At 42.4% G+C, this 15,591-nt stretch overlaps 2 protein-coding genes across 3 annotated transcripts in view; one reads left to right on the top strand and one right to left on the bottom strand.

Annotated features, from left to right (window-relative positions):
- Positions 1 to 7,040, bottom strand: LOC133138358 (synaptonemal complex protein 3-like). Of its 2 annotated transcripts, none has more exons than XM_061257013.1 (8): positions 6,647 to 7,040; positions 6,435 to 6,501; positions 6,217 to 6,251; positions 5,642 to 5,759; positions 5,153 to 5,252; positions 3,222 to 3,320; positions 2,815 to 2,919; positions 1 to 303 (listed from the first exon to the last, which is right to left on the bottom strand). In XM_061257013.1, the coding sequence occupies exons 1-8, from the start codon at positions 6,789 to 6,791 to the stop codon at positions 250 to 252; spliced, it is 723 nt and encodes a 240-aa protein (XP_061112997.1). In that variant the 5' UTR covers positions 6,792 to 7,040; the 3' UTR covers positions 1 to 249. The 2 variants fall into 2 exon arrangements, with proteins under 2 accessions (XP_061112997.1, XP_061112996.1); XM_061257012.1 differs by lacking the exon at positions 1 to 303 and adding an exon at positions 813 to 2,349.
- LOC133138359 (DNA damage-regulated autophagy modulator protein 2-like) overlaps positions 7,026 to 15,591 on the top strand; it is a 14,492-nt gene continuing 5,926 nt past the window's right edge. Inside the window, exons 1-4 of the mRNA XM_061257014.1 lie at positions 7,026 to 7,733; positions 11,578 to 11,710; positions 14,192 to 14,259; positions 15,187 to 15,329. Coding sequence (XP_061112998.1) covers positions 11,580 to 11,710; positions 14,192 to 14,259; positions 15,187 to 15,329 — 342 coding nt within the window. The 5' untranslated portion in view covers positions 7,026 to 7,733; positions 11,578 to 11,579. The remainder of the gene's footprint in view (positions 7,734 to 11,577; positions 11,711 to 14,191; positions 14,260 to 15,186; positions 15,330 to 15,591) is intronic.

Genomic DNA, 15,591 nt, shown 5'->3' with positions numbered 1-15,591 from the left:
TACTTTTTCCATCGGTTTTTAATAACGACAAGAGAAAATTAAAACATACAGGCAACTGCACAAGTCCAACTCTGAATAACGGCACTTTCAGGTCCAGTGAAGACGACAAGAACTGAAATCAAGGATGACACGGTTAAATGTTGGTCAATAAACAGGGAACACTGGCTCTCCAGGCTAGGTGAGTAATCGCCGGCGGACTGGGATCATCAGAAGCGCGTGGCTCTCCTCCCTCGTTCTCTCAGATGGGCTTCAGAGCAGCAGGGTGTGCAGAGACTTGCGCACCGTGGCGATGTCCTGCTGTTGCTGTGGCAAGAGATCCCTCAGTGAGACGGGGTTCAGTTCTGCCGGGTCATTTCACTAAACGTCCCCCCAGACAAATGCAATCCGTAACTGCACTCCCGTTTTATACAGGGAGGATGCCTTTATGGGCACGTTACGGTGTATTCGTTAGTGATACATTTATACAAATACTTTATTCGCTTGGATTGTTTTGGATGGCAGTGAAAGTGACAGTGATTTTTAGTGTGGGGAATGTAGTCTGGAGTGTCGGCATTTTAGTAACAGTCTAGCCCTTAATTTAAGTGCATTTACATTAAATGTTAAGCTAAATTTAAAGGTGGACAAGTTACTTTTTAGGGTGATTGTAAGGTTGGAGTGAATAGTGCTGCCCACATCTGGTGCCACACACTGTAGCATGTGTGTAGTGCACATTGCCCCCTAAAATTATTTACTCTTAATAAATATGGGCAAAGCAAGTTGTATTAAAAATAAATAAAAAATAAATAAATAATTATAATACAGGCAATCTGCTGTAATTTGTGTGACATTATTGTTTGGCAAAAATAAGGGGGGACATTTTTTTTTTAAATGTATGAAATTTTGAAATGAGCTCCATTTATGTCTGGAACAAAAAAAGAAGTTTCGCCCCCCCATTTCAGGGCATCATTATGGTTGTGGCATATTAATGTTATGTACATTACAGTCGTCCTGTTTAGTCCTTTATATCCTTTGCGTGTGATGACCGCTCAAAGTCTGTGATGCTCTGCTGGGCCTCTACTGCCAGCCATCTCTGGCTCCTGCTCGGTTCAGGGGCTAGTTGCTTTTAGGTTCCTCTGAAGCATGCAAAATGCATGTTCAATTGGATTGTTCATTTGGATTCAGATCAGGTGACTGACTTGGCCAGTGAAGAATTTTCCTGTTTTTGGCTTTGAAAAACTCCTTTGTTGCTTTGGGACTATTCTCTGTAGGATGAAGCGCGGTCCAATGTGTTTGGAGGCATTTTGCTAAACCTGAGCAGTTCACTTCAGAATTAATTATGCTGCTGCTATCAGCAGTTACATCAGAAATATGAAGTGAGCCAATACCTGTGGCAGCCATGAATGCCAAAACTGTAATGCACCCACCACGTTTCCCAAGAAGCTTTGTGCAGTTTGCTTTGGCCTCCACACTCTCACCATCTCTCTGATCAAGTGAATCTTGGTCCGTCCACATGGCCTTTTATCCAGAACTCTGCAGACTTTTTTAGGTACTTCTTAACTGTGACGTGGCCATCCTGTTTATGCAGCCAACTAGGGGTTTGCAGCTTGCAGTGTAGCCTCTGTAGTTGTGTTCATGAAGTCTTCTGCAGACAGTAATCACTGACATATCCACGCCTGCCACACCTGTCAGATGGGGGTTTTTCTCCATTATGGTGAGAATTATTTGGCCATGAACTGTAGAGATCCTTCTAGGCCTACTAGGCCCTTTGCTACTACCAAGTTCACCAGTGCTCCCGTACTGTTCCAAAAAGCTGGTTTTGGTAAGATTCAGGGTTGGGCTATGTTTTCTAATTTCTAATGGCTTCCTTGGCTTTCATTGGCACAATCCTGGTTCTAAAGTTGACATACACCAATAACAGGCTCCAAAGGCAATCACAAGCCGAGAATCAAGACTCAATACTGAAAGCTCTCGTATACCTCAAGGACAGTCAAGAGACTTTGAACCGTAGCCCCGGTCTGACATTGCGGGATGGTATTAGCCAGGTGATGAGCAGTGCCTGGCATTTGCCAGACATAGTGCTTGGAGTTCTGCCCAAAGAGTTCAATTTGTGTCTTTATCGTCTTGCTCTCAGAGTTCTTTAAATGCTGTCATATGCCTTTTACTCAAGAGTGGTTTCCATCTAGCCGCTCTACCATAAAGGCCTGATTGATGGAGTGCTGCTGAGATGTTCATCCTTCCGGCAGGTTCTCCCATCTCTGCAGAGGACTTCTGAAGCTCTTTCAGAGTGACCATTTGGTTCTTGGCCTCCTCCCTGAGCAAGGCCCTTCTTGCCCGGGTGGTCAACTCAAGGAAGAGTCCTGGTGGTTCAAACTTTAGAAATAGTTTAGTACCCTTGCCCTGATCTATGCCTCGCTATAATTCTATTGAAAGGTTCTACCGACTTTCTTGGACTTCATCGTTTGGTTTTTGTCCAGACCTCCGGTGTCCATCAATGTCCATAAATTCAATTTGTCACAGGTGGACTCTAATAACGTTCTAGACACATCTCAAGGATAATGAAAGCAAACAGGATGCACCTGACCACAATTTGGAGTGCCACAGCAAATACTTATGAATTAATACTTATGTAAATAAGTTTTGATTTGTAATAAATTGGCAAAAATGCCTAAAAACATGTTTTTACTTTGTCGATATGGGTTATTGAGTGTAGACTGATGGGCAAAAATGACAATTGTATCCATTTAAAATGAAATCTATAACAAAGTGTGCAAAAAGTGAAGGGGGTCTTTCTGAAGCCACTGTACACACACAAACACACATATTACTGCTACTCACTGTATCCATGAGAAGCTTCTTTTGCAGGAGGTTCATCTCTTGTCGTAGTTCAGTCTGCAATGTAGTGTGGTGACCAGAGTGGCTCTTCTGTAACTCCTCCAGTTTCTACAGCAGCACAGGAAGGCAATGAGGGCTCACACTTGCAGACGGAGTACCTGTAAACTGGACCTGTGGTTCTGTGATACACTGATCCAGCAGGGTACGCTGTTCTTCACAACGTCAAATCCTAAAGGAGTAATCAGTGGTGTGTGACTGAGGATTATTCAACCAGAAATTTTTTTAAGAGGGGTAAAAACCTCTGGGTAAATCTGAGATTATGGGAACAGTTCTAGAATTAAGGGAATTCAATGTATTGTTTTAACCTCACACAATGGTGTTCTAGCTTAAAATGTTTAGAGAAGCTTTACTCGAATGTACTGGTCCAAGAGCTGCTTGATAGACTTCAGCCTCTGGACTTGTGAAGTCCTCATTAGTTGAAACATTTTCTGCTGCTGCCTGAACAAGGTCTGCAAAGGAAAGAGATGTCATGGTTACTATACTTTTGTGTTTTCCATTAGTTTTTATTTATATACTCGCAATTCATTCAGAAATATTACCCAATTCAGTTTAGTTCATATTATGAAGTTTTATTTTCAGGGAAATGTGTGCTTCATTGCAATGCTGTAAAAATCAAGCACCGTTGCCTGAACAGAAAAAGAGTAGAAACATCAAGACCAAATGCAAAAGTAACATATACAAAGTATACAGTATTTCAATTAGCTAAAATCTATCATTTTGTTTTTTTATTACTGTTACTTCTCACAGATCATTTTTTGTTTAGGTTTTTTGGACAGGCTGGTTTCTTTTCATTTCAGTTTGGGAATATTTTCTTCATGGCTGGTTTCATTGGGTTTTTGTTCCATCACTGGAGACCAGTCACTGGAGGCCACAGGCCTTTCCTCTTCATCTCGCCTCGAGCCACACTACCATTATGTGATACATATTCTGATTATCACTATAGAATGAGTACTCAAATCACCTGCTCATACCCAGGTGTGAAACTAATACATGAAAGGCCTCTTAAAAACTTGGAATGGACACCATTGCCTCCAGGGTCAAACTGAAGTCATATACACTCACTGAGCACTTTATTAGGAACATTATACTAATACTGGGTAGGGCCTCCCTTTGCTCTCAAAACAGCCTCAATTCATCTTGCCATGGATTCCACAAAATGTTGAAAACATTCCTTTGGGATTCTGTTCCGTATTGACCAAGGTGTGGCCATTAGAAGATGGCACATTGTGGGCATGAATGGATGCACATGGTCAGCAACAATACCCAAATAGGCTATGGCATTGTGCCAAGAAAACAGTCCCCACACCATTACACCACCGCCACCAGCCTGGACTGTCGACACAAGTCAGGTTGGGTCCATGGATTCATGCTGTTGGTGGCAAATTCTGACCCTACCATCTGTATGCCTCAGCAAAAATCGAGATTTATCAGAGCAGGCCACTTTTTTCAGTCTTTGCAACTGTCCAATGTTGGTGAGCCTGTGCCCACTGGAGGCTCAGCTTTCTGTTCTTAGCTGACAGAAGTGGAACCCAACGTGGTCTTCTGCTGCTGTAGCCCATTCAACTCAAGGTTCTACGTGTTGTACATTCTGAGATTCTTTTCTGCTCACCACAATTGTACAGAGTCGTTATCTTAGTTAACGTAGCCTTTCTATGAGCTCAAACCAGTTTGGCCATTCTCCGTTGACCTCTCTCATCAACAAGAAGTTTCCATCTGCAGAACTGCTGCTTTGTTTTTCCCACCATTCTGAGTAAACTCTAGAGACTGTTGTGCATGAAAATCTCAGGAGATCAGCAGATACAGAAATACTCAAACTAACAATCTGGCACCAACAATCATGCCACAGTCGAAATCACTGAGATCGAATTTTTCCCCATTCTGATGGATGATGGGAACATTAACTGAAGCTCCTGACCCGTATCTGCAAGATTTTATGCATTGCACTGCTGCCACACAATTGGCTGATTAGATAAACACATGAATGTTCCTAATAAACTGCTCAGTGAGTGTATATGACATTTATATTTGAACCAATTCTGACAGCCTGATTTTTCCTTTTGCATCCCTGTCGAGAAATGCCAGGTCATGTTAATAAGTATCACTTTCAAATCCCGTCTCTTTTCACTCTGCAGTCTGCAGGCAACCAGCTGAAGTGGGGAGGTCACTAAAGGAAAACAAACTGGGGGATGTTTAGGTGGCCGGATTATGATCCCCAGTCTAGTGGTAAGTATGGTGTGATCTTATTAATAGTATAGATAGTATTAATTATTTAGTATATTACTGCTAGTTTCTCATCTTGATCCTTGGATTTCTGCACATCGCTGTCCCACTGCTGAAACACGGTATTGAACTGAGTGCTGTAGTCGTCTGTCAGTTTCACTCTGAAAATCAATGTGACAAAGGACACAATGTGGAATTTTAACAGAATGTTTTTCCCCCAAATAACATTACAACTGAAGATATTTGATGAACGATATTGTATGAGACTTTCACTAACAAGTTAGTGCATTGTTTAAACCAGCACTACTCGACTCCACGTTGCTCTGGGCTGCAGTGTGTGTGGGCATTTGCTTCAACCCTACGCTACAACACCTGATTTCACAAAGGAGCTTATCTGAACCAAGCAGGTAAAATAGCGCTGGTTTAAAAAGAAACCATTTCATATGAATGAGCATACACAAATTTACCAGAAGCACCTTAAAATAACTTGTGTATTTATGCAACATTTATGCATTTGTAAAAGCTATTCTAGAGTCAGAGGTTAAGTCACCTGTCATTTTGCTGTGTTTTCCACATCTGCTCAATTGCCTGGTGGCTGGACTTGAGAGAAGATTTGGTGAACAATTCAAGGCGCTTTCTTTTTGTAATGATAGCTTTGTTTATATCAGCTGTTAATGCAAGAAACAACAATCAGACCTGTGTGATGGGCAGGCTTGTGCATTTACAGTCAGATGGTTCATTAGGTCCTAGACTATACCGGTGGAGCAGCAGTCTTCACAGTAAACTGTCAGATTTGGATTAACACTGAAAAGTGTACTGTGTGGGTTTAAAGCTCGACTACCTGCAGGATAACATCAGGGGAACGGCAGTGTCAGTGATGCGAAGCACCACACTTACTTAGCGCCTCCGAATTTCAGTTACTTAAGTACTGTAGCTCCTCCTTGTGGAGAATCTTCCGCTTGCTCAACGCGAGTATGTGTGAGTTACGAGCCAGGTCGGTGAGGCGTTTAGCATCTAAAAACAAACTGCCATCATAACGTTACTAAAACCGAACAATGTAAAGGCTTATAGGTCTACAGTAACAAAGCAGGGTAGGACAAGGATAAAACAGCAAGTATACGATACCACCAAATCTGTCGAGCATGGTGGTCACATCTGTTCTGCAGAGAGAAAAAATAATTTTACAAAAACATTGGCCCATACAAGTTGTATTTTACTGGATACAATGAACTCGTAATTGGATAAGATCATTGTTAATGCTGAGCGCCGATATCAAGTAGCTAACCAAACAGAGTAACTTTGTAACATAGCTATTTACCAAAACATTTATTTTTAAAACTAACCCCTCTGATATATCTTCCATGTCTAATTGGTCATTTTCAGAAGAACGTTTTCTTCCTCCAACTGGCTCTGAAATTAAAACAAAGTACAAAATATTAGCTAGCAGCCTATCCTATCGTTACAGATCCATAACCAGTAGCTAGCAAGCTACTCATTAAGTTACATTAACTAACATAACGAATAGATAAGTTAAATAAGATGGAACAAAAGTTACCGGGAGAGTAGTCCAACCCATGGCGTTTTTCAACACCATTCGAGAAAGTGAGGGAGTCCTGGTGGTCTGTGAACTTCGCGTATCCCGCTTTCTTCGTTTTACCTTCTTTATACACACTCCACTTCTTACTCTTTGGAGCGGCCATTTGAAATCAGTCTGTCCGTTCAATATCTAGGCCAATAATAGCACAGTCTAATAGCCAAAGTCGTGACCTATATGAAAATGTAATTACAATATAAGATTTTGCCGTCTATCGAGTATGAATATTTAAAACATTTAGAACTTTGTTTAATTAGCATTAACATTAGGTCCATGAACGGGCTACGTAGTTAGATGTTAGCGGGTCAGATAAGGTCGCTGTGTCTAACATTTCGAAGGCGCACGAGGACACGCCCTCGAGCGAAGATGCTGTCGTTGCGAGCTTTTTCCAATCATTTCACTTTACTGCGGGAACTAATTGTCGTTGTCACACACGTTGTCAAAAGAAGAGAGCGATGCTAGCCTACATTAAACATCGCTAGACAATCCAGCAATTCTTTATTTTCATGTTAACATTTAAGCCATTAAATTGAAGCCATTCTTTTGGGGAAAATAATCGCCCAATGCTATGCAACTAACGTTAAATAGTTTCCCATCTTTTTACCGTAGGTGCAACAATGGGCTACAGAGCAAGCGAATACAGTAACTGAGCAATATCAACGTTACATACTAGGCTATCTACTTTGGGCTTTGGCATGATCCAATTATACATTGAGGGGCTTGGCTACACTATACTGCTAAAATATAATTATTCTAGAGCTAAGGTTTGTGCGTCCAGTCAGTGTAATTAAATGGGATGCATTACGTTGGTCCTTAGCTTTGCATCATGTGGGAATTAACTCTGCGCAGGGGACGCCGGTCATATTTTTGTTGCCTACAACAAGGAAGTAAGCCTTAGATGAATAATTGTTCTAGTAAAATCTTTGTCGTCGACTTTCTACAAGTTGTGTGAAATGGTGCCTGGACATCGGACCTTGTGTTAGCTAATTAATTCAATTACTATGCGACGACAATAATTAAATAATCTATAGGCTATCCCAATCGTAAGGTAAGGATTTTTTTCGTTGCTTTCACGCCTGACTGATATTATGTGACTAGTTTGACACTTGATTTGGCTAGTGATTTGGCTTGGCTTTACATTAGGCTACATCCAGCAAAGGTGAAGTGATTTGGCTACGTTTTCTCGTCGCCTGTTGCTTATAGATATCCTATCTGTCTTTTAGAATGAAACTGAGTAATGTGGCGAAATGTGTTATCATTGGTCCAGAAGACAGAGAGAAGTTGAGGAAACGTAGTAGCCCATGTTAGACGGACATGAACCCTGTCTACACGACGGGTGTTTGTGTGCGGAGATGAATGCAAATGTAACGTATATAGTGTATAACAAATGTACACTACTGTATGCGGGAGGTCTTGCATCATGTAGGCTAGGAGAAATTCAATTTTTAAAATCTAATAGCTAATGATGAACTTTGACAACCCTTAGACATTGCTCATATACCTAGTTTTTTTAAAAGGGTACAATTTTAAGACCATTTTCTACGAAAAATGACAACGCATTGACACAACTGGGATACTGATGCGGATGGCATGAGGATTTGCTATGTCGTGCTGTAACATCGTTTTGGCGCGTTTTTGCCACGTCTAAGTTAAAGAGAAAAATGAAAGGTATCGCCTTTAGTCTATTGATTTATTTAACATATTTTGAAGAGTGTTGTAATGAAACTACGTCACATATGAACTACTGCTACTAGAGGATGCAGCAGGAAGTTATTTGCATAACGTACATTTCGTTTCTGTTTGATACCACGTAAGCTGCAGCCTATTCTGTGTGTGGATACATCGGACATTTGCGTGTGATGAATAGCCTATATCTGACCAGTAATGGCCGTTTTGTGCTTCCAGTTGTTAACATGCCCAACGTTATAGTTTGTACACGTTGTCAGTAGAACTATTGCTATAATATTAGTTAGAATGATTTATACTGTACGGCAATAAATGTAAAACTGTTTGACGTGGCTGGATGTCCTCTAGCTAAATTCAGGGGAAATAGCGCCATCTCCAGGAGGCAATATTGACCACAACTGGTCCACTAACCCCCAGTGTCTGGCTGCAGTAGCTGTCAAACCGGCTGAATTGTCACAGATTTTGCATAGGGTTTGTGAGATCGAAAAAGTCAAGCGGTATCTTTGCTGTCTTGGGCTTTTTATCTAAACTGTTGACTGAGAAATTAAAAAACACAGTTCATGCAGTATGCATTTGTTCATGAGAACAAACTGAAATGACTGTTTTTGTGGGAGATTTGTGTGTAGTGTGTGGCTGTCTGCACACAGCAAGTATAGAGTATAAAAAGTATAGAAACCTCACGCTGTGATTTCAGAAGTGACCTCAAATCACTGTAATTTGTCTATGGCTATGGGACTGATTATGCTAAAAAGAGTGTTGAATTGCACACGAATTAGGCTAGGTAGATCCAAAAAGGAACAAGGTTCTGTTTTGCGTACTTTTGCTAATTTAGTGTTCTTCGATTGAAACATTGAATTCAGTGTTTTCATTGTGTCCTTTTGGCCTCCTCTGTTGGCTGGGCCTTGTGTCCTCCAGCATATGTTATTGTTAAAAATACCGGCTACATAAAGCAGCTGGAAGTATCCTCCTTCATACTGGCATACATATGGTACATAGTTAACATAGTTCATAGTTGAGGTGAGGTGAGGTATGAAAGAGTCCAACTAATTACATAACCTTGGTGCCCCATCATTCTTTCATGTCAGTTTTTGGTAAGTATAGGCTACAGAGTCTAAGGGCTTGCAGTTCTCATGTGTTCTATAGTCCATGTGTATCGCTGGGATCTTTTATCACTGATGAAAACATGGTTGTGAGAAGTGTCACAGAGTACAATGCACAAATACCTTCACAATATTTATGAATTATTTCCATTGTTAAACATGGCTACAATTACAAGCAGGAACCTGTTTTTCTTTTTTGTTTAGTTTTTGTTTTTCCTTTCAGGTGCATAGCGTGTCATGAATGTGTATGGTCACACCCTATGTGCATTGTGCATTCTCAAAAAAAAAGTGAGAATGAAAAAGTGAATTCACCTTCTGTTTGTTTTTGATTACGTGCCTATAAATGAGTACAGAATACAACTACTGGTAAATACTTTCTCTTACATACATATGTGTGAATAGATCATTCTCCACACAGATGTCATTTCGCCCAGTATAGAGGCCAGAGTGCCATATCTATTTACAGCTGTAACTGTAATAAACTGGCAGAAGGTTCCTGTGGCAGGGATGTGATAGGGAAGTAAATGTTTTTATTCCAGATAGTTGTTAGTACGTTGTCCTGTGTTTGTGTGTGTGTGTGAGAGTGTGTGTGCGAGAGTGCATGTGTGTACGTGAGTGTGAGTACACATGTTTGAGTAGATGTGTGTGCGTGTGTGTATGTGTGAGAGTGTGGAGAGATGTGTGTAAGTGTGTGTGTGTGTGAGAGAGTATGCATGTGTAAGTGTGTGTGTGTGAGAGTGTGGGAAGATGTGTGTAAGTGTGTGTGTGTATGTGTGTGAGTGAGTGTATGTGTGTACGTGAGTGTGAGTACACATGTTTGAGTAGATGTGTGTGCGTGTGTGTATGTGTGAGAGTGTGGAGAGATGTGTGTAAGTGTGTGTGTGTGTGTGTGTGAGAGAGTATGCATGTGTAAGTGTGTGTGTGTGAGAGTGTGGGAAGATGTGTGTAAGTGTGTGTGTGTATGTGTGTGAGTGAGTGTATGTGTGTGAGTGTGGGGAGATGTGTGTGTGTAAGTGTGTGTGTGAGAGTGCATGTGTAAGTGTGTGTGTGTGAGAGTGCATGTGTGTAAGTGTGTGTGTGTGTGTGAGAGTATGCATGTGTGTAAGTGTGTGTGTGTGTGTGTGTGTGTGAGTATGCATGTGTGTAAGTGTGTGTGTGTGTGTGTGTGTGAGTGTGCATGTGTGTAAGTGTGTGTGTGTGTGTGTGTGAGTATGCGTGTGTGTGTTAGTGTGTGTGTGTGTGTGTGTGTGTGTATGTGAGTGTGAGTACACGTGTGTGAGTGGATGTGTCTGTGGCTGTGTGAGTGTGGTGTTGTCTTGTTGTGTGTTGCTGTAAGGCTCACATAGGTACTGAAGCCAGCTGGCCCTCTGAGTCTTTCCTGAGTTCAAGGCGGCTGAAGGGGAAATAGGAAGTGAAAGTGAGACAGCGTTACATAGTTGATCAGCTGACCCACCAGGAGGGTCACGGGTGTGTGAGTCACAAAGAGGAGGCCCGCAGCATCTGCCCACGCGACGGCCCGGCGTCCCCTCTCTCACTCTGCCCTCCTTCTCTCAGGTGGAGCGCAAGCAGGCTCCTCTGCCCCGCGGGAGACCGCCGCACCACGCCTGCGAGGCTCTGCGGCCAGTGTGACTGAGACTCGGCTCCTGTGAGAGCCGTTAGGGGCAGGAGGACTGAGATTCCTGTGAGCGTTTGGGAGCAGTAAGACCGAGACTCTGCTCCCATGAGTGTTTGGGAGCAGTAAGACTGAGACTCTGTTCCCATGAGTGTTTGGAAGCAGTAAGACTGAGACTCCTGTGAGCGTTTGGGAGCAGTAAGACTGAGACTCTGTTCCCATGAGTGTTTGAGAGCACTAAGACTGAGACTCTTGTGAGCGTTTGGGAGCACTAAGACTGAGACTCTGTTCCTGTGAGTGTTTGGGAGCACTAAGACTGAGTTTCTGTTCCTGTGAGTGTTTGGGAGCAGTAAGACTGAGTTTCTGTTCCTGTGAGCGTTTTTGGCACAGTGAGACTGAAACTCTACTCCTGTGAGCGTTTGGGAGCAGTTGGACTGAGTTTCTGTTCCTGTGAATGTTCGGGAGCCGTAAGACTGAGACTGCTTTCCCTGCAGGCATGTGGTGGTTCCAGCAGGGTCTCTGTGCTCTGCCAGCAGGGCTGGTGGTCTGGTCCTCCGCCACGTTCATCTTCGCTTACATCACAGCGGTGGTGCTGCGAGACGTGGACCCCTTCCTCCCCTACATCAGGTGAGTGGCAGAAAATGTGTTTGGGAGCACTCAGGGGCAGGTCATGGGAAAGGTTATATCTTGTTTGGGCTGTTTACATTTTTTACATGCCACCTTTACAGTTTGCAAGTCTGTGCTTGTCGGTAATCAGAAGGCATAAGCAAACATTCAGTTGAGAGAAAAATGAAGATGGGTTAAATTTCTTTGTAATAAAAGGAATGGCATGTCCTTGGATTCTGCCCTGTGCACTGCGGGGGTGGAGATTCCACAGTGTGGAGACATTTATCACTGGGAGAAAGGAGCTGGCTTTGGTAAGCAAGCAGCAGTTTTACTGTGCTTTGTGCTTAGCTGTTACTAAGCTTCCAAATGCAAGTCTGCTTGCCAGGAAAGATTTCAAAGCCGAGCCCCTGTAGCTGTAGCCAATCACAGTTGGAGCCCTTTGAGCACCACCATAAACAGGTTGCCGATTGGGCGGTGTACCAGTTGTGTCACAGAGAGGTCTAGAGAGGTCGAGGTGTCTGAGAGCCTGAATGTTATCGTGCATTGGTTTTACATAATGATTTGATTGCCGGCTGTTCGCAAATTAGAATGGAGACACAAAGCCATAATGCAGTGCTTTAGATAGTGCCAAGTAATGTCAACAGAATTTAAAAACATTCTCTCTTTACTTAATACTCTTCAATATGAGTCTTCCTACTTAAAATACAATCAAGCTATTGGTCAAGCTTTCAATGAAATAAGTATTTTTCAAAAGTGCATTCACAGAACAATGAACTTGTTTGATTGATTTTAAAACGCTAGAAGTAGATAATACATTAAACCTCTGTTTTTCACACAATGTAGACCTTAGGTGTGTAAATACTGAATTCAGACAAACTTAACATAAGAAAAGCCCTGTTGTAAAACTTTCAAATTACATTAGTTCTGAAACAATTTTTCCCAAAATGTCTTTAATTCTTTTTAAAATTATATGATATAAATAAAATATCAATGGTGTTCGAATGTTCGTTCCTCAGATTTTAATGTGATAAGGATCGTGGTCCATTTTATTGCGCTTCACATAAAAAAAAGCTCCAAAAAAGGTTAAAAGTTGATGACAACACAGAGGTATTTAGTCTGGAGTTTGTATAAATATTTAGCCTGTGTGTTTACAGTAACAGAACGAGTGCTGTCCAAGGCTGAATCTGCATATTTTGAAGTGAAGAAAGTGATTTTTTTTTCAGTCTCTTTTGGGATAAACAGGCGGTGTAGTCATCTGACTGCAAGCCTGACTGCTCGCAGCTAGGCCACGGGGGGCAGGGGTTTTAGCGGTTTCCGTGGTGCTGAGCAACTTAGCTTGTAAATACCAAGTGTCATGTGACCCAAGTTCAGTGGAAAAATGTAACTGAAACTGGGCCAGTGACATAAACACTGCTCCACCACATTCAAAGCCCACTGTACATGATTTGGGTTCATTTTAAGCTGTCATTCACCAATCCTCACAATGCCTGCGTGGTGAATGCCCCTGGAATTCTGTCTTTTTCAAGAAACGTCATTTAATCCGACCACAGGAGATTTATTTAAGTATTTATGGTATTACAAAAAAGGCCAACTCATTGGACACTGGTCAATGCAATGTGCAGTTTGCCCACAAGGTGTCAGTGTGACAGTGTGTATGGCGTGATACTGCTTTCAGAGGAATGACCATACACACTGAGGATTTAATCAGTCTTATCTATAGCTCATCACCTCCGGTCCATGTGTGCTTGTTGGATTAACAACCCTGTGAGTGACGAATCTGTCGTGTGCGATCTGTCGAAATACTAAGAAGAGATCTTTTTGTGTGTGTGTGTGTGGTGTGCACTGTATATAAATTGTATGCCTATAATATTTTTTATATGCAAATATGGTGTGTGTGTGGGTGTGTGATGACCACTGTCTATTAATTGTAAGCCTATAATCATTTTTATGTACAAATATGATGTGTATGTGTGCGTGTATGTGTGTGTGTGTTTGTGTGTATGTATGTATGTGTGTATGTGTGTGTGCGTGCGTGCATGTGTGTGTGTGTGTGTTTATGTGTATGCATGTATGTGTGTTTGTGTGTGTGCATGTGTATTTGTGCATGTATGTGTGTGTGTGTTTGTGTGTGTGTATGTATGTATGTGTGTATGTGTGTGTGCGTGCATGCATGTGTGTGTTTGTGTGTATGCATGTATGTGTGTTTGTGTGTGTACATGTGTATTTGTGCATGTGTGTGTGTGTGTGTGTGTTTGTGTGTATATATGTATGTGTGTGTGCATGTGTGTGTGTGTGTGTGTTTCTGCAGTGACACTGGGACCATACCTCTGCATGTGTGTGTGTGTGTTTCTGCAGTGACACTGGGACCATACCTCTGCATGTGTGTGTGTGTGTTTTTGCAGTGACACTGGGACCATACCTCTGCATGTGTGTGTGTGTGTGTTTTTGCAGTGACACTGGGACCATACCTCTGCATGTGTGTGTGTGTGTGTGTTTTTGCAGTGACACTGGGACCATTCCTCCGGAGCGTTGCGTGTTTGGCCTCATGCTCAACATCTCATCCTTCTTAGGTATCCCTCCTTTATTTTCTCCTTCATTGAACTCCTTTATTCATGCATATCATTCTTTCATCTGACACCAACATTGTGTGTTTCATGTGCATAAAACAGGCGAGATGGTACACATCACTGATACACAGCTCAATATCTCGATTGTGATGTCTGTTTCTGTGGTAACCAAGGTCATGCAGTGCTTAACCTTCTCAGATCTCACTGAACATAAAAAAATGTGCAACAGTTATATAACTGACAAACAACATATTCACACGTTATATTGTCCGTGTATATTAAATTAGAGAGTACAGCAGTTTAAACCCATGTGTCAGTTAAGTTCCGAAATGTTTATTGAGCCAAAACATTCTTCGGCATTCAATCAGGCCTGGATTCCATTAGGTCGATTCAGTTTGTGCATAATTTATGATATGCAGTAAAGGGCAAGGATTTTCTATTTTACTCACAAACACCATTGGGTGAGTTTAGTAATTGTCAGAATGAACTCACCAAATGATTCTGTGAAGAATGAAATAAACCCAGTTATTTGTGAGTGAGGAAAAAGGGCAAATGATGACGAACTCAGGCCTGTCTTTCGTCAGAGGCCTGTCAGAATCTTTTGGCTTTTGGCCAGTTAACCGCTCTGAACTGAAGGTCGCAGATTCACACTGCTCTTCTTTGTAATGCGTTCCCAGAACCCAGCAGCCGAAACCCGAAACAGAATTCACTGTTGAGGCCCTGACACTATTTACGTCACTATATTGTCTTACTGTATAGCAAAACCTACTGGGCCCCGTTCTTACCAAAGGAACAATGCTTCAAATGTGTGTACTACAAGCAATTGTCCCAAACTTTTGGGGGATCAAGCGCCTTATATTTTCCATCGGTTTTCAATTGGGCAATGCTAAAGTGAAGGTGACTGTGCGGTCCCCGTGCGCTGTCTTGCAGGCTTGGCCACGGTGTATGTGCGCTACAAGCAGGTCCAGGCCCTCACGGAGCCCGAGGATGCCGCGCTGCGCCGGCTCAATGCCGCTGGCTTGGTCCTGGGATCTCTCAGCTCCTTCGGAATGTGCATCGTCGCCAACTTCCAGGTGCAGCTCCGCCGGGATTTCACCCTTCATTCTGTGAGGGATTAGGCCGGAGCCCAAGCACTTGTCAGAGGGACTTTTGTGACTTATAGCCTAAAAAACCCCGTATGGGTTTAGTTTTCTTTTCTGTTTACTCTGTAGAGGCTGTGTGCCACCATGGGCCTGTGTCTGTGAGCTGGGTCTGTGTCTGTGAGCTGGGTTTGTGTCTGTGAGCTGGGTTTGTGTCTGTGTGTTGGGTCTGTGTCTGTGAGCTGGGTCTGTGTCT

Source organism: Conger conger, chromosome 10, assembly GCF_963514075.1.
Source record: "Conger conger chromosome 10, fConCon1.1, whole genome shotgun sequence".
Classification (NCBI taxonomy): Eukaryota; Metazoa; Chordata; class Actinopteri; order Anguilliformes; family Congridae; genus Conger; species Conger conger.
This window is presented reverse-complemented; position numbering and strand designations above follow the sequence as displayed.